The following is a 26,760-nucleotide window of genomic DNA, read 5'->3' as shown; positions in this document are numbered from 1 at the left end:
TGTCCATCTTTCAATTTGGACAGTACCATTAACTGTTAAAAGGGGCGCTTACTAAAAAGATACTGACTGAATGGCGAACAGTGGAGACCATGATCAGACTGCACGGACGTGCAGGCTGATCTTGGTATGCACTGGTCGCAAAGGCAGAAGCACTTGCCACAATCAGGCTAAAGTTTGAAATAGTAGAAAGGCATTATACATACATGTACTAGGTTTTACTAGACGTTCACGATTCTAGGGACAAAACTGTCAGTTGTATTTTGACAAGATATTGGATGTAGTTTTAAATAAATATTGCCGAGTTTGTTTTCTCACAATTGAAAGCAAAATGGGTAAACGAACCTTATAGTTCAATGTGGAAGTCAACATCGATAATAAGCGGTATTTCCAGCGTTTGAAAAAAAAACCATGACCGACATCCGTGGATACGAAGACTAGATACATTAATTAAAAAAAATACATGAAACCAGCTGTGTTGTGTTTCGTCGAGATTTGCTATAAATACAAATTATACACATCAATGTCGATCTTCAGACAGTTCAGATCTTTAATGTAAATAGTTTTAAGTGTATATGATGCGTATGTGTACATGCACATTTATGTATATATTGTAATGATTATGCAGGATTATCCTAAAATAATAATATTTCACTTTTGTAACTAACACTTGCTTTCTACTGCGACCGATAGAAATATACGTTTGGGCGGAGCAAACTACAAGCGTCATCAAATTACCCTCTCACCGATCAATTGATTTAAAACAATACGAAATAAAGTTAATAATATGATAAAATACTCAAAGGAAATATTTGTTTTAACAATTTAGAATTCTCGATGAATAAAATCAGTTCTTCAAATCCTCGGCAATACTGGAAATTGGTAAGAATGTTGGTAAAAGAAAACTCGAGCAATATTGACTATATTCCGCCACTAATAAATGATAATAATGGCTATACTAGCTCCGACGAAGACAAAGCAAACCTTCATCATAATTTATTCGTCCCTAAATCAAAACCGATAGCATCCTCAACAACATTGTAATAACAGAACAAGATCTAACGGACATTTTAACGAATTAAGCTACTTATAAGGCTAGCGGCCAGGATGAAACAAGCCACCAAATGTTAAGACAAACGTCAAAGTCAGTATGTTTCCCGTTTATATTCTTGTTGAATCGATCACTATCTATATGAACTTATGTATCCGAATCCATGGAAATTAGCCAATTTGATGCCAATCCTTAAAAAGCGCGAACAATCTTTGCCATCCAACTATAGACCCATTTCCTTAATAAGCTGCTTAAGTGAAGTTATGGAAAGAATCATGTTCAAGAATATATATAATCATATCCATTGAATTTCAGTTCTCAAAGAGTATTCGTCAAACAATCATTTTCCGATACAAACTATGTGAATGCTGGGTTCCTCAAGGATCAGTGCTTGGTTCCTTACTATTTTAGTTTACGTTAATGATATTGCTGAGTCACTTATAAGTACTACTCGTATATTTGCTGACAACAGCTCCCTTGCCGTTTCTTTCAACGACATTCCTCTCATGGAAGAAATGTTAAATTCTGACCTCGAAAAAATTTCTTCTAGGGTAAAGCAATGGCTGATTAAGTTTAACCCAGCTAAAACAGAAGTGATGTTCTTCGCGCTATCTAATTCCATGAAACCATCCTTTACTTTTTGAAAATGCATCCCTTAGTTTTGTCGACCATCATAAACATTTAGGAATTACTTTCAGCAGCCAAGATGGAAAATGGCATTTCCATATCAATAATATTTTGACATCAGCATCGAAAGTGCTCGGATCTATGCGTCAATTAAAATACAAGCTGCAACGCGTAATCAAATTTATATAGCTTATTTAAGACCTCTTATTTAATACGCATCTATTGTTTGTGACATTTGCACAGACTATGAAAAAACACTCAGGACAAAATCCAATATGAAGCTGCCAGAACAGTAACAGGTCTCACGCGTTCCGTATCAATAGAATGTCTATTACAAGAAATAGGTTGGTTTTCTTGTCAAATCGTAGAAAAAATCAAAAATGAATCTTATTTACAAATATAAGCATGATCTTTTGCCAGAATACCTGAGGGAACTTTTTCCCAATTATGTTGAAGATTCGACTCAATATAGCTTAAGAAACAATTCTGACTTTGTCACGCTATCAAGAAGTACTGAAATGTACTCTAAATCTATTATTCCGTCAACACCGACTCTATGGAATGAGCTCGATAATAGTATCCGTGAATCACCGACGCTTGCTTCTTTCAAACCCCAGTTAAAAATATGTTCAAACAACCAAACGTACCTAAATACTTCATATACGGAGAAAGATTACACTCAGTTCATCACGCACGCATGAGAAATAGGTGCAGCAACATAAATTTTGACCATTTTACAAACCATCTAGAGATGGTCCTATTTGCGCATGTCGAAATGGAATTGAAGATACAGAAAATTTCTTTTTCAAATGTACCCGGTTCCGAAATTCAATACTACAACTTTTTCAAAGTACTCGCTCTTTCCATCCATTAAGCCCACGCAAACTTCTTTTTGGTGCGGATAATCGGACTGACTCAAAAAATCAAAAGATCTTTAATGACGTACAGGTATACATAAAAAATACAGGCCGATTCCATTAGCAAGTATAATTATAGCGCTTTCTGGCCTTAGAAAACATGTGGCATCTAGTTCAACAAGGGATCGAGCATCGGGGGTTGGGGTTGGGGGTCGGTCGGTCGCGTCGGTGGCATTGTAACAGAAGTACAACTATAGTTTTTGTATAATCATAGTTTTTTCTTTCTTATTTCCAGTTTTTCTTTTCTTTTCGTTTGTGTCAATTAAACATTTTTTCTAGATGTTTTTCTTCATTTCCTTAAATTACAAAAACAGCCATTAGTTTAATCTGCAGCTTATTAGACGCAGTGAGAAGGGCTGCTTATAATGTTGGTATAACTTAAAGTCCAACCCATTTGGTATTTTCATACGTTCGTATTAGATATGTGTATATTATGTATGTAATGGAGATATGCAATAAAATATTATTAAACTAAAAGACAATTACCATATTTGATTGAGTAAAAAGTGTGCAATCATTGTATGTGCAATGATTATGGTTTTATGTGCAATTATCAGCATGAATATAGTTCCGTTACCACACTCACAAATACGGGAAACTTTCCATTATAATTTTGAAGCATTACAATAAAACAATTTTGGTGTCATGTTTTTATTATATTAAGAGCTGTAGCATATATGAATTTGAATAACTACAATGTTCTCTTGTTACTTTCTTTGTGTATAATGATCAAAATTCATCAAATGTTGAGGATACAATGTTGTCTATAAGACAAAGTTTTAAACTGGATGAACGATCATCATTTATCATATGAACGCATACAATATCTATAGGTTCATGTCGATTTTATTAAATAAGTTGTCATGTGAAATATTATTAAGTAGTATCTATTATCTATTGTCCTGTTTCAAAGTTAAGTTTGATAGATATGTGTGCAATGCTAAAATCTAAACAGTAGAAAACAAATTTAGACAAATGAGTGGAAAACCAAATTTCAGGAACTAACATTTCTACTAAATATATTCATTGAGATACAAAACTTCAATAATGAAATTGCTGTTTTATACCTTTCATTTCCCAAAGCAGATTAAAATCTATAAATATATCAAGTGAATACCAAACATGAATCAAGTGTAATATATATAAATGACCAGTCATATCAATTTTGAAGCAGTTTTCAATTGACAACTATTAAAGAAAGAATGCCATTATGGCCTTATATCGCTCACCTGAGTTTAGTTGCTTGCTTGAACAGTTAAAAGGTTCTACTAAATATATACAGGCAGGTACTGTATATGTGCATATCAAGGTGGGGTGGGGGAGGGGCGGGGGGATAGAGGTGCAGTATGACATTGTGGTGATGATGGAATATGACAATATGTTTGAATTTACATATTTGTGGTACCCGCTATCTATGTATAACAGTTTTGACTACTGGTGCAATGTTTTGTAGCTGCAATTTTTGTTTAAAAGTTTTGGAGATGGTGGGATGTTTATATGTTACATCAATGGTAGCCTGCATATATTTCTAATACCGATACTTAGTGGCAGGATTTTTTAATTTACATCCGTGGTATCCTGAATTTTGTCTAAACCCAATAAATATTGGTGGGATGATTGAATTTACATCCGTGATAACCTCAATTTGTTGTATAAAGATCATGATGAAAAGATCATGATTAATGGAATATTTTCTTTTATATCCGTGTTAGCCACATGTATGAAAGAATATTATGACTATGGATGTTATGTTTGAATTTTTATCCGTGGTAGCCCTATTTCATAAAACGTGTGGTAGTAATGCAGGTGCTTCCGAAAAAGTCGGTCCCATTTTCCGGCTACAATGATAACGTTATTTTAGCAAATATTAATTCGGAAAAGAAATCTCAGAAGCTCATTTGCCTGTTGTGTTTTGGAAACATCAGGGTATATGGAATCCAGATCAGTATAATTTTAGTTCAGGTGGATTGCATCTTTATACTGAAATTGGGTATTCTAAGTACCTACGTAGTGTTCGAGACTGTATAACTAGAGTGTAGAATTGGTCATAGCCAAACAGCCTGTCAAATATAGTGGCTAGATCAAAGGTATAGTAAGCTATATCTTAACGATACTTTCATGTCTGGAATTTATAATGGCAAAATGTGTTGGTCCCGGAAATAAACAACAGCGAATGTCCGCAGTGGGAAAGACAAAACGCACTGTAGATGACATGGATATAACATCAAAGAAAAACGAAAGTGTCCTCAGACAAAACCGCGGTTCCAAAAAAAATCTGATAAACCACTGCAGCCAGAGCAAACAGCTGTGACAGTGTCGGCTGTTATAAAAGAACTATCAGATAGATGTTTCTACAGCTCCGACACAATGTAACAATAACAATAATAACAACAACCAAGAAACACAAATTGTAAGTATTGATATTACTGACCCTTTTCCAAACTTTGCGGGAATGTTGACAGAAAACCAGGATTCAACCAATGATGTAAATTATGAGCACCACAATGAACATCTGAACATCGCTGTGCGTGATGCCTTGGGTGTTCCCGTTCCAAAGTATAATTCAAGAATTACTGCTCGAAACCATAAAACAAACGCTTTAGTAAACAATCCAGTTTTGCCTGAAGGTACAACACATTTTAATAACATTAACTCGTATAGTGTGATGCCGAGTGCTTTCATTGACGAACGTGTGAAGCAGGCCATGTGGAAAGACCGATTTACTGTATTTATACATGAGTAACGCCGACATGGTGTTACAATTCAATGCTAACAACAATAAAGTCTCTGTTTCGGCAACAACAATACATAGCACAAAACTATTGTCAATTGGTCAGTGGTTGTCGGCGATCCACGTGTTCTTGGACATTTATATAGTTAAGCACCCTGATGCTGTATCAGGCTTATTGTAGTTTAATCAGAGATCATGTGAGGGCATATGTTGCTGCAGCTTTTCATTATTACGACCGAACATTTCGAGCGCATTAACAATATCAGCCTTTAGCTAGGGGGTTTATGCACACGGAGTTATGGGTAAAAGCCACCACTTTGGCATCGGCTAAACGTCGCTCGCCGTCTGCTGTAAAAACTAAAACTCGTAACAATTGCAAAGAATGCAAGGATGTTCTGTTTGAAACTACCAATATGCTCACATGTGTGAGCATTGTTTTTAAAAACCATGCATAAGTGAAGTGTCACCCTTCATGTAAAATGATACGGGCTAACGTGTGTTCTCTTCTAGGGTTTCTGTGGACTGAAAGACACATGCAGACAGCAAATTTCATATTTTTCTATTAGAGACAAAGATTTCAAGTCTTCACTTCAAATCTATTCTGGCTGTGCGCATTCATTTCATGACAATTCAAAAATTACAACGAAATAAATCAAATGATGAATGAGAAAATGAGGAATGATCATATTTCAACACAACATGTAGAGACCGTACCATAGCTCTTCGCATACTTTGATTTTTCAGACTAAAGTGATTTTTACAAGTGCACCGGTTACGATAAAAATGTAAACAACGGACTCTGTCTATGAAACTTTGAAATGAATGAATGACAGTCGATCGTAGTCATAGTACTGACTGACAGTGAATGCTATTGACTCCATGTGTTGCAGAAAGGTATTTAGTTTGTAACTGTAATTTCACATCAATTGAAATCCTCTCAAAACTGGTAAAATAATTACTTATATTTGGACAAAACTCACTGTCTTTGCCGTTCGACAGCTGCAAAAAAGGGCAAATATAAAATATTCAGTGTAAGTAATATTTCACTGGTACTACCAGTTAGTAAGTTCTTACTCTGAACAACACGTCAGAGAAATTTGGGCAGATTCGACCGATTATGACGTTGGCAGCATTAGATTATATTTTTTCTTTACACAAAAATTGCCGTTAGGTAACAAAGCGAAAACGCTGATAATCCGGAGTTCACCGATTATTGTTCCAGTTCACGCAATGTAATCCAGCAATTAAACTGCATAGCTATTAGCTACTGCTGTTATAGGGAAGTGGTAGAGTGTCTGCCTTAGGTGTGAGAGGTCCTTGGTTCGAGTCCCAGTTAGAGCTTAACTATTTAGATTCTGCTAAAGCATTATTTTGCTGTTAATAGACTGTTCCAGATGTTCTAATTTTTAGCACACAGTATCATGGATCAGTATTTAGCAATACAGATCAAAGTTGAATGTTAAATCAAATGCACCCAATTAGAAATTATTGACTATATTATGTCCCTTTTATGTTTATGCTCTCCATGTTTAGGAAGAGTTACATTTCCTTGATCACAAAATTTTCGTTAACATGAAAATATTAAATGCTCATAACTCCGCACTTCTGGTTAAAATATTGTCTATATTTCTGTTTTTGAGAAATATATGGACATTTGTCTTCATTTCAAAGCTTTTTAACTTCAAACCTATGATTTGAAAAACTTAGGTACTATCTCTACAACATGCAAATAGTTTACCTGAAAGGCACACGCAGGCAGCAAAATTTAATGTAATATTTTACCAAGAGAGACAAAGATTTCAAGTCTTCTCTTCAAAATCTATTCTGGCTGCGCGCATGCATGACGGAAATTGGCGGTGATGTCAATTAATTCAAATTGAGGTCCGTCACCGTAGTTAAACTACATGTTAGTTAATGATATCAGAAAATGATATTTATGTGGATGAATAATGAATATGAAATGTAATTATAGGAATGAAATATAGGAAAAATGGGAAAAAGCTTGATAGTAATTCATATAGGATATATACAGACAAATGACCCTGCGACAGAAGATTATGTCGATATAGTCATCCGTTTGCCTGAAGATAAGATATTAAAGATAATTAAAGATAAGAATAGCTTTGTCTTTATTTGGTTTATTGAATTTTGCGACAAGATGCGTTGTTTCTTTTCGCACCTTTTCCTTTGGACTCGTTCAACGACAAGTGTATGTTTTTTACAGGATAGTTGGTCCCATTCAGAAACTTTTTATCTCTTTACCGATGCTCCTCTACGGTATGTTTTACAGCTGTCTTTGGAAAAATCTGGTTTGCAGAAAAATGGTTCATTTAGCAATTGAAATCAGGGGTGGAAATATGGCTTATCATAAAGTTATGTTTCATTTTATAATACAGCAACTGTGTGTGTCAAAAATATGCTAGCGCTAAGGACTCTGTGATGATGTCTGCATGTAGAATACTATTCCGTTATCACGTCTATTCATGCCATGTATCTGGTAGGTCAAATTTAGTTGCTGACCACCTTTCTCGTTTTCAATTGCAGATGACGTTTCAATGTTTTCCGTCGCTGGTCAAGACCGAAACCAAACTTCTCCACATCTAAGTTCATCGACGCGTCAGCTTATAGCATGTGCATTAGCACATCGGACTAAACAGGCTAATTACAAGTACTGGCGGCAGTATATTGAAGTTGCCAATTACACTAAAAAAATCAGCTTTTTCTCCCCCTTGCTGAGACATGTATGGTTAAGTTCCTTACATATCTTCTTAACCAGGATTACAGAGTGAATACTATAACAGCCCATGTATCAGCATTAGGTTAGCATAATGCAACTGATTATCGTGCCGCCTTGCTTTGCACGGGATTCACATAAAAAGCATACCGGTATAACGAGAAATCCATTCTCTACAGATAGATACCAAATTTACATGTGTACATGCTGTATTATCGCTAATACTTTGACAAAAGCAACAGATAGAGTCATTGACACTATAGTAAAAATGGTCGGCAAGAAAAGTGTAAAGGCAACTAGTATTCGAGGTTATATAAAGACTCGATGCAAGCTTGGCGTATCTACGAAGGAGATTGTTGAGCAATTGTGCGATGTTCATAGGCAAAATGAAGTGTCGTATGCCACAGTCACGCGGTGGGTTAAGAAGTTTTTAGGCAGCTTTGGCTCCATTAATGAAGCACCAAACCCTGGAAGCCCTTGACGTGCCACTTCTAACTATATGGTCGAAAAAGTATGCGATATAATTCAGTCTGACTTAAGACTAACTGTTCAACAGATAGCTAGTATAGTTGGTATCTCAGCTGCAAGTGTATTCTGCATACTAAAACGTAAATTGAAAATGAGACGCATTACAGCTAGATGGATCCCTCATTTATTGTCCGACAAGCAAAAGCGTGTTCGACTTGAAACAGCCAGAAACCTGCTTGAAGTGTTTCCAAAACACCATAGAAAGCAGATTTCTGATATTAATACTGGAGACGACACATGGGTAGACTTTTTAGCCAACTTGGAAACTTAACAACAAAATATGGGCTACCAAAAACTGCCGCCGCACCTCAATTGCCAAAAGATTTCTGAGTGCTAAGAAAGCATTGTTTGTTATTTTCTTTGACATCCGTGGTCCGATTATGCAACAGGTTGTACCCAATAGAAAATCTGTGACTGGATTATTCTATAAAGAGAAAGTGTTGAAGAAACATTTAGCTGGTAGACATTTTAGGTCCCGACAGGCTCTGTGATCAGCTGTTTATCCGTGTATGCTACCAAACTCTTGCTAATTTCACCACACACAAGGTCACCAATCACTATTGACATCTTAATAAAACTAGTGAATGCTTTGCAAATCACAATATTAATGCATACAGAGCGAATCATTCTTCTTGCTATGCCATTGCTTGCATTCCATGGTTTTCTTCGAATTGGTGAAATGTCTGCTAAAAGCAAATGTTCAAATATAATTGAAGGAGAAGATACATAATCAGGGAAAAGATGGACCACTTGGTACTGAGTGCACGTTGAGACGGTTCAAACATAGTACGCATGCAGTTACACTATTCATTTTTTGTAACACTAGTCATATGGCATTACGCCCTATACAGGTCATGTTTTCGTATTTAAAAATCAGTTTCCTAGTGATGAATTTATTTCTTATTGCTTTTTAACCAGCAGTTACGTAATACCATTCAACATCTTGGTTTTAACCAACAACATTATAAATTTCATTCCTTTCAAATAGGGGCTGCCACATCAGAGGGGGTTTTCTGAAGAAGAAATAAAACGCAAGGGAAGATGGAAGTCCTAAGCACTTCAAAATTATGTTCGATTACTTTCAATCAAATTACATTAAATGTCATACCGTTCAACATGGATGCGTTGTGACTTGATAGCTCTTTTGGGCATCATAGTCAAGTCAATTCAAGTAAGTAAAACTTTTGGATGCCAACGTTGGTTGATGAATCTTGGACTGGTAGTTCAGCATAAGGCTACTGTTTTGTCAATGTTTTTCTAGGCTGTACAACCCTGTAATGTTTAGCCTATTTCTGCGTATTAGTTTTGTCATGTATCTGGCTACACTGCACTACAGCTCATATCACTGAATGTTACTATTGCTGTAATCTGAAATTCAACACATAACTTTTTTATATTGTTATTAGTTATTGTAATGCGTAAAGAGAATTGCTGTACCGAAATGTATTATGACTGACCACTGTGATTGTTATTTCAGTATAAGACTGGTACAATCTCACAAATTGAGCAAATATTTAATCACATTTAGTACAGCATAGGCTGGTAGAAGCTAGCATATCTCGTGTTTTAACTCAAGCCTTGTGTAATAAGAGTTGTTTAAACTGTTTGTTATCACGTCTATTATAGCATAACGCTAATACAGTTAAACTGATTACATGTATTCTTAGCATGACTTTTAGGCTATTTGATTTGTTGCTAATAGGACTCGTACACATGTATTTCAACATAAGGCTGTTACAGTTTATCTTATATTGTTCTCGATACAACCTGTTTTGTTGTAATACCTTTCTGGGTCAAATGTACTTCAGTATAAGGCTGGTACTATCTTTAATTTTGACAATAACTTATTCACATGTATTTTCAGTCTTAAGGCTGCTTAAACAAAAAACAAAAACAAAAAAAAAAGCAGATAAGATAGACAGTTCTCAACTCGAGTAAAGTCTGTTTGTGCGCAAAAAGAATAACTGTATTACAGTATTGAGTTCAGACCAGTTGAGTTGTTAAAAATGTTGATCTTGTTATGTCAACCGCAATTCGAAAACAACATCATTCATGAAAATATTGAACTTAAAAACGTTTCAAAATATCCGGTCAGTATCATCAACTTTTACGTACTTGCCAACGTAACAGCATGTGTATTTCAAGCACTGTCGAATAAGAGAGTAAATTAAATTATTCACAAACTTGTGCAGGAAGACGTCCAAATGTATTTAAGTTCACTAGAGCTAACGCTATGAATTGAGTAAATGTTTCTGTTTTGCAAAATACAATGATTGCGTATAGGAATATCACTTGCAAAACCCTTAATATCTTTTAGTTTAGCACCTAATACTTTCGCACACATTCCAATATAAACGTCTTCTAAAGGAAAGAAAGTAACATTAATGGATACTTTGTATATTTCCTTTATTAAAACCATGCTTGATATATAGCCAGTCCCTGAGCAAAATGGTAGATATGTGTCATTAGTGTACATACTCTTCGGAATATAAGATTTTGAAATTACACTTCTTTCCACTGGCTGTATACTGGTACATTTTCCACCCAATGTCTTATCAAAATCTTCACTTTTGTTGTAAATCAATTTCAAAATATTTGGTATATTAACAAACACATCCTCGTCTGTTTTTAAAACAAACCTTGCTTTTGAACAGAACGAAACTGCCCATTTAAGTCCCAGCATAGTTTTATATGTTAGGTTTCTGTATGAATCGATAAAATTTCCTTTAACAATGTCTTTGTACTTTGCATTTTCCTTAATAATAGACGTCTGTAGAGCGGAATCACTTCTATCACCAAGAAGGAATATATAACGTACATTAGCTGTGTTTTTTCTTGTGTAATTTAGCCATGTTGACCTAAGTGTCTGTCGAATTTCAAAATGATCGCTTACTGTTGTAATTAGTATCAAAATATCGATGGTCTTGTCTGGTACGTCATTTCTGCAAACATTTTTGTTATTTATTAAGTATGAAAGACTCAGTGTTAAACATTTGTTACAGGTCAATTCAATTTTAGGATAATCCTTATTCAACACATATTTCTTTCCTCTAATCGCACGCGCATATTTATCTCTAGTTAACAAATTCAAGCATGTGAATATCCATGTAAGCCAAAGAATAACTAAAATCGTAAACAGCCGTTTGCCTCTAAATACAGTTTGAACGATATTCGACATAATTTTGTAAAATATATTTTCCTAACAAAAATATTCAATAGTGTATGTAAGTGATTTAAACACGCATAAACCACGTTTAACTGGAATGCGCGGTTAATGTTTAATATAATCCTTGTAATGGAATAGATGATGTATAGGATATAAGACGAAAACGATCCAATATGTAAAGTATTGGACTGCCCGCAGCGCGTCAGCGCTAAGGATCGTGCAGTATTTTATATATTTGATCGTTTGAGGCTTATATTGTACTTAAAACAATGATTATATGACAAAACAAATAATAAAGTACGTATAAACCATTGACGTAAAACATTCCTAAATTTATTCGATCCTATTTACTTTTTCGCATTTAATAGCAGTTGTTATATAATTATGAAATACTCTGTAGATCCTCATGGCCATTTTAAGCACGTTTTTCTCATAATATAAGATTGCGCTTTTCCCGTGTTTCTCGCCTGCGTACTATTGGACTTTCGTTAGCCCAGGATTCTCGTGTTGCTATAATTTGTGTAACACATGTACGGAATAAGCAATTATATATTTTATACAGTGAGCTGTCTAAGCGATGGGGCGAGGAAAGAAATTGTGAGACATTTCGTAAACAAATACTGGATTTATATTAATTCATGGCAAGAGTAAAGTGGTTTTTTTCCTTTATAAAAAACGTGTACAAGGACTACTTTCTTGTTTGGATTAGAAACGGCATAGCGGATGCGGATAATGTTTCAATGAAAGCGTAGCCGGAAAAAAATGTCTGCTGCGGACAAGTGCACTGAATGAGAAATTGCTTATTTTTACCTTCCTGGCAATATTCTGTTGCTGTGATTTATAAGTTCAATGACAGTTTTACCTGGGCTGTACATGAATATGCCCGATAATATTCAAATTAAGTGGAAGAAGACTTACAAAACAAACCCTTTCTCTGTTACCGGATACAGTTTCTTATAAGTCCAAACCATACTAAATGATGCTTGTTTTGTTTACGTTAATACACGGTGCAAAGCAAAGTGGAAGCTTAATAAACTAAAAATATACGAGTACAGAATTCTAACACATTGTGACAAAAATAAAGTGTTAACACATGTAAGTGCATATGTTTAATATGCATATAATGCAATAGGTTTCTGTTTCAGGCATTAAGGCTTAAGATATGTTTTCAAGGGCATGCCGACCCAATATCAATTTCAATGTGCGTACAAAGGATTAGCGTGTTTTTTTTTTTTAATATGGATATAAGGTTTTCCACTGGAAATTTAGGGGATAAAATGTGCTTGAAAAATCTTAAATATTCATTTAAAAGGTCTGCACATGCGTTGAGCGCGGATTACAAAGGGCTTGGTTCACTTATAGGTTAAAATGGCACAACATCAAATGTTGTTGAAATATTATTATAATGAATGAACAACAACTCAGAATGCAAAATCTCATATTTTAATTCATTTGAAATTGTGCTGTTGCCATGACAACCGATTGATTTTCTTTATGGAAACACGAAAATCTCATATAACAATTACATCAGAACGTATAATTAACATTCAGATATCCTAAGATATAACCCTAAGCAACGCCTATGATTTGAGGCAAAAAAATATATGGTTGCCATGGAAACGGAGATAAAAATGAGAATATTTGCTATGTCTGTTTTTTATGGAATAAAACCAATTTAGGTCATTCTTTAAGAAAAATAACATATGTAATTTATTTGTGAAGATCATTATTCATAAATAATACAATATATTTCTGTTGCTATGGTTACAATGGAGTTGCAGAATATGCTTCAATGAGACAACAATGAAGTTTTTGCTAAGTTATTGTAGAACACTTTCAGCATTTACCATTACATGTAAAAATAAAAAAAAAATGCACCACTAAAAAGTGTTCTTCAAACAATGATTTTTTCAAGACATAATATAGAACAACAGAAAAATGTTTTCATGGTTACGCAGTTAATTCCGTAAACATAATACCACATAGTCTCATTTAACACACAGTAATTGTTTAAGAAAACTGCCTTATTAAATGTCTTGATCATATTAAAAGAGTTAGATGGTACTAGCGGCAATGTTATATAATTAGGCATACAAAAACTAAATTGTTTCCACAATTATCCAATGTATGTTTTACAAATTATACATATATTGTGCTTTCAAGACAGGTTAAATTAATTGTTCATGAAAAAGGAAAATAAACATGATTCTGCCGACAGAAATGATTACATGCAGTTTGAATACAGCAGAAAATATTCGTAGATCTATATAATCCAACTGTCGTAATGAAAAAAAATGTACATTACTACCATATATGTTACAATTATTGTTGAAAAATCTTCCAGTGTTTTAGAAGAATTTCACATTTATACTGTGTTCAGCCTTACATGTATATAGTGAGTCAATATTTAACAAATACATAGTACTGTTGACACCATAAAGTTGTTAATTCAATGTTTACATAAACTATATCTATCATTTGTTCTTTTTCAAATGTATGGAATTTGGGTCTAGTACATCTTCAAAAAATCAAAACACTTTCAAATTAATCAAAATTTCAGAGCTCTTTCTCTGTATTACTTTAAATGTTAAACACTTTTTTCCATTCATTCTTCGTTTTAAATGACTTGAATTATCAATTTTAATGGCTTTGACACTGCTAGTTTTGAGCATACACTGCTGTTGCTGCAAAGGGGCGCTATTTCATTATACAGGTACCACTGTCGACTGGCATCCAGCTCAGGAATGGTAATACGGTTGGTGAATTTGCCTGTCATGCCAACCCCCAGCCTAAAAATCTCCGTCTCTGTGTTGAAGTTATAATCCTTCAAGAATACTATCTATACCACGTCATGCAGAAGACATTCTCATTCTGTAATGAAAAATGTATCAAATATTTAAGACAAAGAACACATAACCTTTACATCAATCCTGAACAACAGCATTCCAAAAGACATCCCACACATAATTACATTAAATAACATTTTAGAATTTTATTGCAGTAATAACTTCCTTTTATGAAAAAATTCAACCATCGCACATATTCTACATCAAGTAAGGGCCATGATTTTGATCTCATTTTAACAAATAGTTCTTTAACCTGGTTAAGAAAAAACAAGTACTTTATTAGAATTATGTTATTTCTGAATAACTTGCTTGCAGTGAGCTAGACACTCTTTAACAACACAAACATAAAAAGAAACTGTGGTATTTTAATGTAAGTGGCCTCTTTACAGACATGATCTGTGCAGCAAGTTTTATCAATACTTGATTATTAATAAAAATATAATTGATTAAAGAGGCTCAAGCCAAATATACCTAAACATGTTCAGGACTGAATTCTGTATGCCGGGACTCAATCAGGTTGTACTCCAAGTCATCATGTAGACCTATCATAACAATCCACATTCCAGAGCTAAAATAACGGGTATATTTAAACAATGAATTCTTAAACAAAAACTTCTAAGTAGCAATAGTGAGTCCTTAGAATATAACATAGCATCACTTTATTAAAACAAATAATTGCCAGCTACACAGTTTATTTCCTTACATACACACCTAAGTCTTAATTCAGTATGTTGTGTAAGTATGCAATATTCAAATTGTAATTCAATGTTTATCAGTGGAGATATTATTTTTCATTTAGATAAAATAATGCACATTATATATATATAAATTGGAAACTAGTGACTTTCCAAAGTGAAGTGTATGAACACACTGTAAAATAAAATATTTCAACATCAAATTCTGTGTGCTTAATAAATATTTCTTTATTTATTGGGAATTCTTACCTTATTACAACACTTTTCTTATTTTGTCCACTTTAATTGTCCATATCTAATGAAACATTCTTTTCTCAATAGCCATGATGCTTGAAATGATGGTGGACCATAGATACCACACTGTTTGCTCCTCTTCCAACAGCAGTACTGTACTTTTCATACAAAAACAAGAACAGTTTGTAAGAAATGTATTAAATTCTCATCAAAAATGGAGTGAATCAACACTGACCAAACAGTTCACCCTTTCTTATAGATATTGCTTAACATTAACTTGTATTTATCAAAATTTAATTGAATTCCAATTCACAGTGCTTATGATATAGCATCTTTATTATAAAGCAATGCAGTATTTTCAACCCAATTTCAGGGATTTACAGAAAGTTCAGTGAAAAAAAAAACACAGAAATTAGTAATATCAAGTCTTAATAAAACATAACTTCCTTTAGATAATTTTACTTGACAAAATTTCTGCAAAGGTGTCACTATAATTCCAATGGAAAATGTGCACTGCAGGCCTGAAGCTTTTATTCATAGAGTCATGATTTGTTTGAAGACTATGGAATTTAATTTAGTGATATATGGAACTTCATAGTTAAAATTAATTGATATTGAAAAAGTGCATTTGAGAATACTGACACTGATATGAATGTAAACACTAACTTCAAAATCTTATACCTGCATGAGAATTCACAGAAATACAAGGGCCCTACTTGTTGAGCATAGTATGGGGTCAATACCTGTTAAGCACTTTAACTGCAGTGAGCCTTTATATTTCTTACTGCTGGAGGTTATCCTGAAAAATATAAAAAAAGAATTTCTCATTTATTTAGTAGCCTACCAGCATGGCAGTAGTGAGAATGAAGAAAGTAGTTTTTATTGTAATTTGCATGTAGAATTTTTAAGAAATTTTCAGGAGGTATATTTTAGTTGCTATAATTACAACACAATGTGACAATTTAAAACACCACTTTTCCTGTGTTATTGTACTATAATGTTTAATTTTCATAGATTCCACTGTGCATAATGACCATGTAATTATTAAATTGTTCACATCTGTGACAGTTTAAACAATGTACAATATCTTGTAATATTGGGCTATATTCCAGAAAATATCCACCCCCTCCCTGTGGAAGCAGTTTTTTGGTACAACCTGAGAGGAGGGGGTGGGTATTTGGAGGGATCCTATTGGGAGGAAGGGGAGGGGGTTTTTGTGGTAACCGGGGTGTGGAAGTTGGAGGGGGGATATTTTCTGAAATAACCCGAGAGGAGGGGAGGGGGGTGGTATTTGGAGGGATCCTATTGGGAGGAAGGGGAGGGGGTATTTTCAGGTAACCGGGGTGTGGAAGGGGGAGGGGGGGTAAAATGTCTCCAGGACGCGGGGGGGTGTGATTTTCTCCGAAAAAACTGCTTCAACAGTGGGAGGGGGTATGTTTTCTGGAATAGCCCATTCCTGTTAATCAGCTCATTTACCTCTTTACAATTTCTAGATAGAAAGTTTCATACAGAATGCAGGCCTACTTAACATAGTAGATGCCCGACTGTCTTGGCTACAAGTATATTCTGCCATTATGAAAACTTACAAATACACAGGAAAGATAATAAAAGTATTTGACAGCAGACAGTCGAATCGAAATGTCAACACTGCTATTTTTCGCAGCAAAGTTCGATAAGTAAACAAACGAAGCGGTCTGTTCATTTTGTTTTGCCTCCAATTACGAATAAATTTATAATGAAAATTAACACTTACCATAACTATTATTAAATCCACCATGCACTTTAAATATCCGCGTATATTCAGAGCAATAACTGCATGTATTCGCTGACCCAGTTTCAGACATGTATTCACCGGTAATGGCGTGTTGGTTTCAAAGGGAAACAAGTCTTTAATTCACTCATTAGGTTTATGATATTTCACTAAATGTTGAAACGTTTAAACTTAAAAATCTTCGTCCGATATTATTGATTTTAACACTAGCTCTAATGGCTGTTCCTTGAAAAACAAATTAATAAAAACAAATATCTAATTAAGTGACGTCAACTTCAACGTCATTTTACCGAAATCGAGGCTTGTGTAATTTCGGATAAAAATGTGTCTCTGAGACGGACGTTTTTTTTCGTTTTTGAATATGGCGGCATTGCTCACCAGCAATGATTTTTGCACTTTTTGTTGGTTTTTAATGTACGAAGTAGTGGTTAAAATATTAAGACTGGTAAAAGATGCCGCCAAGGCGAAAATCATAAATAAAGTATCAAATTTCATGGAAAATTCACATATTTTTTGAAAGTGGGGCATGTTTGGAGTAATATATAAACACAACAACACATTATTTTTCAAAGTTTATTACTTATATATGAAGCATTGTGTTTACTTGTTACGAACAGCATATGTATCAATGTAGAATAAGTAATGTATAATATGGCAAAATTCGGTGCCATTTTCATACATTAGTGAACAAAGCCCTTTCTAACTAAGCTTTGAAAATCGTTTACTTACTGTATTTTCAACATTCTTCCCCAACTATCTTACATCTGTTGGTCCAAATTATTATTAATTTGTTTCTGGTTGCTCGCTGTCCGAATTTGAACAAGTGTCCGAATTCGAACAATTCATTGAAACTTCCGGTTTTGAAGTAAACATTGGTACAGGTAAAAGTCTTATCCTAATACCTTTTAAACCTTTTCTATTCATGTATTAACATGCTCATTTGTTTGTGTACCATCTGTGCCTGAAAGTAGCATTCAGGACGAAGATTATAATATTCATCTGTGACTAACAATTTTGTGTGTTTTGTGGCGTCTCAAAATCTTTTCTCGAGCACATTGCAAAACCTGTGCCGAACAATTATGAGTCAGTTGGACAGAAAAAGCATATCTCAGTGAAATGACTATGTGTTAATCTGATGTGTATGTTATACATGCATTTTGTTGTCTAAATCCCTTATAGTGCCAGGTCCAGTCCAGGCACATATCCTGCTGTAAACCACACAGTGTACTTGACAATAGGTAGGAATGACAACAATGTCAGTAGTTATATAAATAACGTTATAAGCACTATCTGACCCCATTTGACCTTTTGCCACTGACCAGTGTCGACCAATTCAAAGAAACCCAGTTTGGTGAATGTAAACCCCTGAGAACAAGATTCACTTACACTATTAAACAGTGAAAATAAAAAGTTTTAAATACATATGATATAGATGAGTTTACAGAATAAAATATATTGTTTGAAAGAAAGAAGATTTACTCATAATATAAATCCTCGTTATGTTACAGCAAAAAACAGGAGAAAAATGATACTAGCTACCTGTTCATCCTGTGGAAGAATGAAATCAAAGTTTGTTAAAAGTACAGGAGATAATTTAGATATTCATAAAACAATGTTACCTTTATTACCTAAGAAAGGTTTAACACTCCCAGGATATAACTATTGTGGGCCAGGAACTTCTTTAGATAATGGACTCCCTGTTAATGAACTAGACGCAGCATGTATTGACAATGACTTTTGCTACGGCAGCGGTGTAAAAAATGGTACATGTGACAAACAAATGCTTTCTAACTTAAAAAACACTAAATCAAAAACATTTGGAGAAAAGATTGCAAAAATTTAGTTGTAAAACCTGCAATTAAAACGAAATATAAACTTGGTCTCGGACAAAAACGATAACCAAAAACCGGGAAAAGGGGGTAGAGTATTTACTCAAAAAGACCCCCGAAAAAAAGGTGGAGTGATGAATTAGCAGAAGAATTACATAAACCAATTAAACGAAAATTTACGAAACGACGGGTGATAGTTAATGATATTGATGATACTTGGTCTGCTGATTTAGTTGATATGCAAGCTTTTTCAAAATATAATAAAGGTGTAAAATACTTGTTAACCGTTATTGATATATTCAGTAAATATGCTTGGGTTATTCCATTAAAGAATAAAACTGGAGAATCTGTTACAGAAGCATTTGAAAAAAATAATTTCCTAAGGCAGAACACCTACAAATTTATAGGTTGATGAATGAAAAGAATTTTATAATAAAAAATTTGAATCATTCTTGAATAAAAATAAGATTAATATGTACCATACATTTAATGAAGGAAAAGCTGTAGTAATCGAAAGATTTAATAGAAGTTTAAAAAGAATAATGTGGAAATATTTTACAGCAAATAATACTTACAATTATTTAGACAATTTACAGGAAATGATTGATAAATATAACAAAACAAAACATTCTAGTATCAAAATGACACCAACTACCTAGTAAAAACTTAAATCAAGGTACTGTTTATTTTAATTTATATGGTGCTTTAAAGATACCAAAGAGTAAACCAAAGTTTAAAATTGGTGACCGAGTTCGCTTAAGCAAACTTAAACGGCATTTTGAAAAAGGATATACACCAAACTGGACAGAGGAAATATTTATAATTTATGGAATTAATAACATTTTATGAGCAAGAACTTTTACCTACTAAACAAGAGGTTTTTAGAATAGAAAAAGTTATTAGACGAGACTATAAGAAAAAACAAGCTTTAGTAAAATGGAAAGGTTATTGTGAAAAATTTAGTAGTTCGATTCCGTTTAGTGAATTGGAAGAAATTTAATTTAAAACATATATTATATAAATGAGTAGTAAAAATCTAATTTCTAATGAAAACCACGGATTTCCTAAAATAGGAACAATAGATCAATTAATTATTCACTTGACTAAACTTGCTGCTGCTTACAGAAAAAGTTATAAGTTTTGTGGAAGAGTAAATACAGGATTCCAAATCACAGCAGGTATTTTTGGTTGTTCAGCCGCATTAGCACTTGTTCCAGCGATTTCTATAATTGTAGCAGTTGCTGGGGCCGTTCCAGCAGTAATTACAATATTTACTAATAGACTAAAAATTGGAGACAAAAAAGCTATTTTAAAATTACGCCATCACAATATAAAACAAATAATAACAAAAAGCACGGATCGGAAAAATAAGTAAAGAAGATCCAAATAAAGTTATTCAGGATATTTTTACAATACTGTAATGCAGAAAGAAAAAACCTATTCAACGCCTCTTGAAACACATATGAAGGAATTTAATCTTAACGGATATAAAATGAAAAATATTCTATAAGTATATTATATATAAATGAGAAAAATTATATTAGTTTAGGGTAATGTTGCATCAGGAAAAAGTACGTTTTCAGATATTATTAAAGAATATAATCCTAATTTTAATACAATTCCAGAACCAATTCACGAATGGCAAAATGTTATGTATCTAAGTTATAATTCTTATAACCTATTTGAACTTGCTGCTCAAGAACCTCTAAAATATTCATTTCCTTTTCATTTAGCAACTTTAAACAGCCATATAAAAATGTTAAATTCTGCTAAAAAGTTTGATGGTGTTTCTTTTCTTGAACGATGTTATTTAACTAACAGCAATGTTTTTACAAAACAATATCATGTCAACGGAGTTATAAATGATCCCAAATGGGCAGTATACAATCTTTTCTTATTAAAATACATGGAAAAACCCCAATTGCTGCTTTTATTTATGTTAAAACCGATCCTAAAATATGTTTTCTAAGACTTCAAAAAAGAAACAGAACTGAAGAAAACAGCGTTCGTTTAGATTATTTAGAAAAACTATATAAATTACACGAAGAATGGTTAAACAGAATGTCCCAAGTAGGTATCAAAATTTTAACAGTTGATAACAATTTAGAAAAAATAACTTTAAAATCTTATTCAAAAGATATAGATAATATTAACCATTTTTTAAACGTTCTTTAGGTGTGATGTTAAAGATAATTTCTTTCTTTAAGTGTATTATATAATGGTTAATAGAGAGTAGACAGAATGATTATACCTAAATTGTTAAGCACTTTAGGTGAAATAACAAACCCAGACGCATCTTCATATAAAAAAGTTCTTAAAAGACGAAATGTTATTAACTCTAAACTTGATAAAATAGTTAGTGAAGAATATAAGAAACATGTAATTGATAAATTAAAAAATGTTATAGATCCATATATCATTTTCAGAAAAAAAACTATATAAACGCGAATGTGGTTGTTTGATGTTGGAAGAAAATGGTAAAAACTGTAATTGTCCTAAACCAAATAATCACCGAAACAATCCTAAAAAAGTTATTGCAACCGATTGTGATACTAACGAAGAAAAAAATATATAGAAGCACTTACACAGCATTTAAAGACCTTGATATTAATTCTGGTTTAATAAAAATGAGCCGTGAATTGAAAAACAGAGTAAAAAGTGGAAAATATCAAAAACTAATGGAAAAATATATAAATTTAAACATTTAATTTCTTCTTAATCTTATGTTTTTTGCTTAACGATTTTTTTCTCTAATTATAATATATAGATGATTAAAGAAATCCAGAAATCTACAAAACAATATATGAAAAAATCTGAAATTAAAATTTTAAGTTCAGATCCAAAAATTCAGTTATATTCGAATATAAAAGATATAGACAATACTCTTAAATCTGAACTTAAAACGTTTAAAGATATCAAAATAAATGCTGTTTTAAAATTAACCTTTGTGAAAATGAGTAAAACAGATACGATATATTAATCAGCTTATTTTCAATCTAACCCTTCAATTATTATTAAAATAAACGAAATAAAAAAAACACTTTACATCGAGCCTTGAAATAATAAATAGGATTGGTAATTGGATTTAAGAAGGAAGCGGCTGGAGAATAGAGTCAGTTGATGTCCATTATATAAATAGATATAAATATACACCGCTGGCTGCTTCAAGTTATTTAGAATTACCAAAACCATTACAACATCATAGAAAAGGATTGATAAATATAAAGAATGATGAATATGAATGTTTTAGATGGTGTCATTTAGCTTACAAATTTCCTGTTAAAAAAAAAACCCTGAAAGAGTTTCAAATTACAAAGAGCATATAGAAAAACTCAATTATAAAGGAATAAAATTTCCTTTTACATTAAATCAAATACCTGAAATAAAAACTCAGAATAAAATTAAATTTAATATATTTGGTTACGATAAACCCGCAGGTATCTATCCATTGTACATTTCAAAAAATCAATATGAAGAACACTGTGCCATGTTATTAATCAACAATGATAAGATAAATGACGACTGTAAGTCACCAGGGACCTCGGTCCATCATTATGTTTGGATAAAAGACTTTAATAAATTAATGTTTATCAAAACAAAATGTAAAATAAAAAAACATTTTTGTAAATCATATTTACAATGTTTTTCTCAAGAAAGAATATTAAATGAACAAATGAACATATTCCAAATTGTTTAAGTTTAAATGGTGTTCAAGCTGTAAAAATGCCAAAAGAGGGAAGTAAGATTTATTTTAAAAATTATCACAAACAATTAGAAGTAACTTTTGTAATTTATGCTGATTTTAAGTCAATAACTAAGAAAGTTTCAATTGCTTTACCTTCGTCTAAATCTTCATATACAGAACCATATCAAAAACATTTAGATTATGGTTATGGTTATAAAGTTGTTTGTTGTTATGACAATAAATATACTAAACCAACACAAACCTACAGAGGCCCTTATGCAGTTTATAAGTTTATAGAGAAAATACTTGAGGAAGAGGAATATTGTAAGGAAATATTTAATGAAATCTTTAACAAAGATTTGAGAATGTCGAAAAAGATGAAATTGAATTAAAAAAAAACAAAAATTGTATCATATTTGTGAAAAAGAATATAAAGAAGACGAAATTAAAGTAAGAGATCATTGTCATATAACAGGAAAATTTAGAGGTTCCTCTCACCAAGACTGTAATTTAATTTTAGACTAACACACAAAATTCCTGTCATCTTCCATAATTTAAGACTTTTTTTATAGATAGTTTTCAATTTATGTCTCAATCATTGGATAACTTAGTAAAACATATTCCAGAATTTAAGTACACATCTCAAGAATTTGATAAAGGAAAACTTGAATTATTAAAAACAAAAGGTATTTATCCATACGATTACATGGATTCATTTAAAAAATTCAAAGAAACAGAATTACCTCCTAAAAAAGAGTTCTATTCAATTTTAAATTAAACACACATATCTGACAACGAATATGACCATGCTAAAAATGTTTGAAACAAAGGGGGGGGGGGGGGGGGGGGTTAGGTGTCTGCGCAAAATGTTTTTTGATTTTATTTATACTTTGTGGTAATATACCTACATGTATTAAGTTTCATTAACAAGTGTTACTGTTACCAGTTTTGACCTACTTTTAGATATATTCACATTTAAAGTGGGTGGGGTAATCTGACATGTGACCAGCCGGGAACACAATTTCTGTTATTTTTTTAAAATTGGTTCAAACCTTTTACCTGAAACTTTCATGATAAAATAACTATGCAATTGGCATTCACACAATATGTCGCATTTTAAATTGTACTGAATACTTTTTTCATCACAGAGCCACAAAGTGGTCTAATCAAATTTACTGATTTTCAATGGACGAACTTTACCAAAAAGCTTAAACATTTTTCATTAGTTGAGATATTAAGGTGTTATTTTCAGCAGATTTTATAAACTAAATAAACATAAAAATGAGAGTATATCAGTATACTCTGGTTAATATTGGAAGAGTGGTACATTCTCAAACTGGGAAAAAGTGGGTGGGGTAAATAAATATTCGAAGCAACACTACAAAAATTGTGGAGTTGTTAAGCAATGGCCTCATATTGTCAATTACTATCTTAATTTTATTAAATACAGCATTGATTGATAAATTTTAACAAAAAAAAATCCCACTTTATACATGTGTGTCATGGAAAAAGCATGGACTTTGAACATGACATTTAGACAAACCAAATTAATCCTGAAAGCTCAAAGTATTTAACAAAAGGTTTTGCCTGAGGCAGTATATTTTGAGGAAAGCTATTGTTCAAATTAACATTAAATTTTCTGCATTGATTTTTTCATGGCACACATGTATAAAGTCTTATTAAAGAGAAAAACGTTTTGTTAAAATTTATCGACCAAGTCTGTATTTAATAAAACTAGAATGTGTCTGTAGGACACAGGGTGTGATATTTTACTATTTCATTGGACATAACTCTTGAAATAGGGGGCGGACCCTGATAAAAAATAGTAGGTGCGCAAGCTCGTATCATGATAAACACTCATCAATTTATATCAAATACTTTTTGAGCTAGGCGTGTCACAAGGTGAAAATGTGCATGTTTGACTATTTCAGGGGCCATTACTCTAGAAATAGGGCGAGGACCCAGATTAAAAATAGGAGATGCGCAAATTCATATCATGATTAAGACTAAGGCAAGGTTTCATGAATCTATATCAAGTACTTTTTGAGCTAGGCGTGTCACAAGGTGAAAATGTGCATTTTTTATTATTTCAGGGGCCATAACTCTAGAAATAGAGGGCGGAGCCAAACGAAAAATAAAAGGTTTGCAAGTTCATATCATTATAAAGACTCATGCAAGATTTCATCAATTTATATCAAATACTTTTTGGGCTAGGCGTGTCACAAGGTGAAAATGTGCATTTGTTACTATTTCAGGGGCAGTAACTCTAAAATTAGGGGGCGGAGTCAGACGAAAAGTAGAAAGTGCGCAAGTTCATATCATGATAAAGACTTTTGCAAGGTTTCATCAATTTATATCAAATACTTTTTGAGCTAGGCGCGTCACGAACTTCGGACGGACGCACGGACGGACGGACGCACGGACAAGAGCAAATCTATATGCCCCCACCACTCATGGGGTGGGGGGCACAATTAAGATAGCAATAGACAATCTGAGGTCATTTCGTAACAACTGCACAATTTTTGTAGTGTTGCTTCGAATATTTATTTACCCCACCCACTTTTTCCCAGTTTGAGAGTGTACCACTCTTCCATATTAATCAGAGTATACTGATATACTGTCATTTAATGTTTATTTAGTTTACAATACTGCTGAAAATAACACCTTAATATCTCAACTAATAAAAAATGTTTTTAGCTTTTGGTAAAATTCGTCCATTGAAATCAGTAAATTTGATTAGACCACTTTGTGGCTCTGTGATGAAAAAAGTATTCAGTACAATTTAAAATGCAACATATTGTGTAAATGTCCATTGCATAGTTATTTTATCATGAAGGTTTCAGGTAAAAGGTTAGAACCAATTTTAAAAAATAACAGAAATTGTGTTCCCGGCTGGTCACATGTCAGATTACCCCACCAACTTTAAATGTGAATATCTATAAAAGTAAGTCAAAACTGGTAACAGTAATACTTGTTAATGAAACTTAATACATGTAGGTATATTACCACAAAGTATAAATAAAATCAAAAAACATTTTGCGCAGACACCTAACTGGGACCCCCCCCCCCTTTAAAATTAAAACAATGGGAGAATATCATGATCTATATTTAAAAACTGACGTATTAATTTTAGCTGATACATTCGAAAATTTTAGAAGGTTGTGTTTGGAATATTATAAACTTGACCCTTGTCATTACTTTAGTAGTCCTGGTTTAGCTTGGGATGCAATGTTAAAAATGACCGGAATAAATCTGGATTTAATAACTGATATTGATATGTATCTTTTTATTGAAAAGGGACTGAGAGGAGGAATAAGTTATATTCCAAACAGATATAGCAAAGCAAACAATAAATATATAAAAACTATGATCCTGAATAAGAATCTAAATACGTTATGTATAATATTTACGGTTGGGCTATGTGTCGACCTTTACCCTCTGGAAACTTTAGGTTTATATCCGAAAAACAATATAAGAAATTAATTACAGAAGGTAAAACTAACTTTATAATTGAATGTGATCTTGAATATCCAAAAAATTACATGCTGTACACAACGATTATCCTTTGACTTCTGAAAAAATTAAAATACCAGATGAATGGCTTTCTGATTATAGTGAAAATATTAAAGAAGAATTTGAAATAGCAAAAAGTAATGTAAAGAATTTGGTTCCAACTTTAATGAAGAAAAAGAATTATGTTGTTCATTTTAAAAATCTTGAACTATATGCACAATTAGGATTAAAAGTAACAAAAATACATAGAATATTAACTTTTGACGAAAGTCCTTGGTAAAAAAGATATATTAATTTTAATACTCAAAAAAGATCTAAAGCAAAAAAAATCTTTTGAAAAAGACTTTTTTAAGTTAATGAACAACTCTGTATTCGGTAAGGCATTAGAAAATTTACGCAAGAGGATTAATATTAAATTAACACGTCGGAATGTGCA

General features: G+C 32.6%; 1 protein-coding gene and 1 long non-coding RNA gene across 3 annotated transcripts; both read right to left on the bottom strand.

Annotated features, from left to right (window-relative positions):
• Nucleotides 1–3,378: 3,378 nt before the first annotated feature.
• Nucleotides 3,379–13,081, bottom strand: LOC123566033 (beta-1,3-galactosyltransferase 1-like). Its single transcript, XM_045359857.2, has 2 exons — nt 10,701–13,081; nt 3,379–9,953 (listed from the first exon to the last, which is right to left on the bottom strand). Exon 1 carries the CDS (start codon nt 11,761–11,763, stop codon nt 10,762–10,764), a length of 1,002 nt encoding a protein of 333 aa, XP_045215792.2. The 5' UTR covers nt 11,764–13,081; the 3' UTR covers nt 3,379–9,953; nt 10,701–10,761.
• A 40-nt stretch (nt 13,082–13,121) lies between these two features.
• LOC123565605 (uncharacterized) lies at nt 13,122–18,085 on the bottom strand. 2 transcript variants are annotated; one of them, XR_008372175.1, is made up of 5 exons: nt 17,280–18,085; nt 16,208–16,325; nt 15,542–15,684; nt 15,069–15,165; nt 13,122–14,622 (listed from the first exon to the last, which is right to left on the bottom strand). It is a non-coding gene; the product is annotated as an uncharacterized LOC123565605 (long non-coding RNA). The 2 variants fall into 2 exon arrangements; XR_006689141.2 differs by having other exon boundaries at nt 15,542–15,679; nt 17,280–18,083.
• Nucleotides 18,086–26,760: the final 8,675 nt, after the last annotated feature.

Source organism: Mercenaria mercenaria, chromosome 8 (genome assembly GCF_021730395.1).
Source record: "Mercenaria mercenaria strain notata chromosome 8, MADL_Memer_1, whole genome shotgun sequence".
In the NCBI taxonomy this organism is placed as follows: domain Eukaryota; kingdom Metazoa; phylum Mollusca; class Bivalvia; order Venerida; family Veneridae; genus Mercenaria; species Mercenaria mercenaria.
This window is presented reverse-complemented; position numbering and strand designations above follow the sequence as displayed.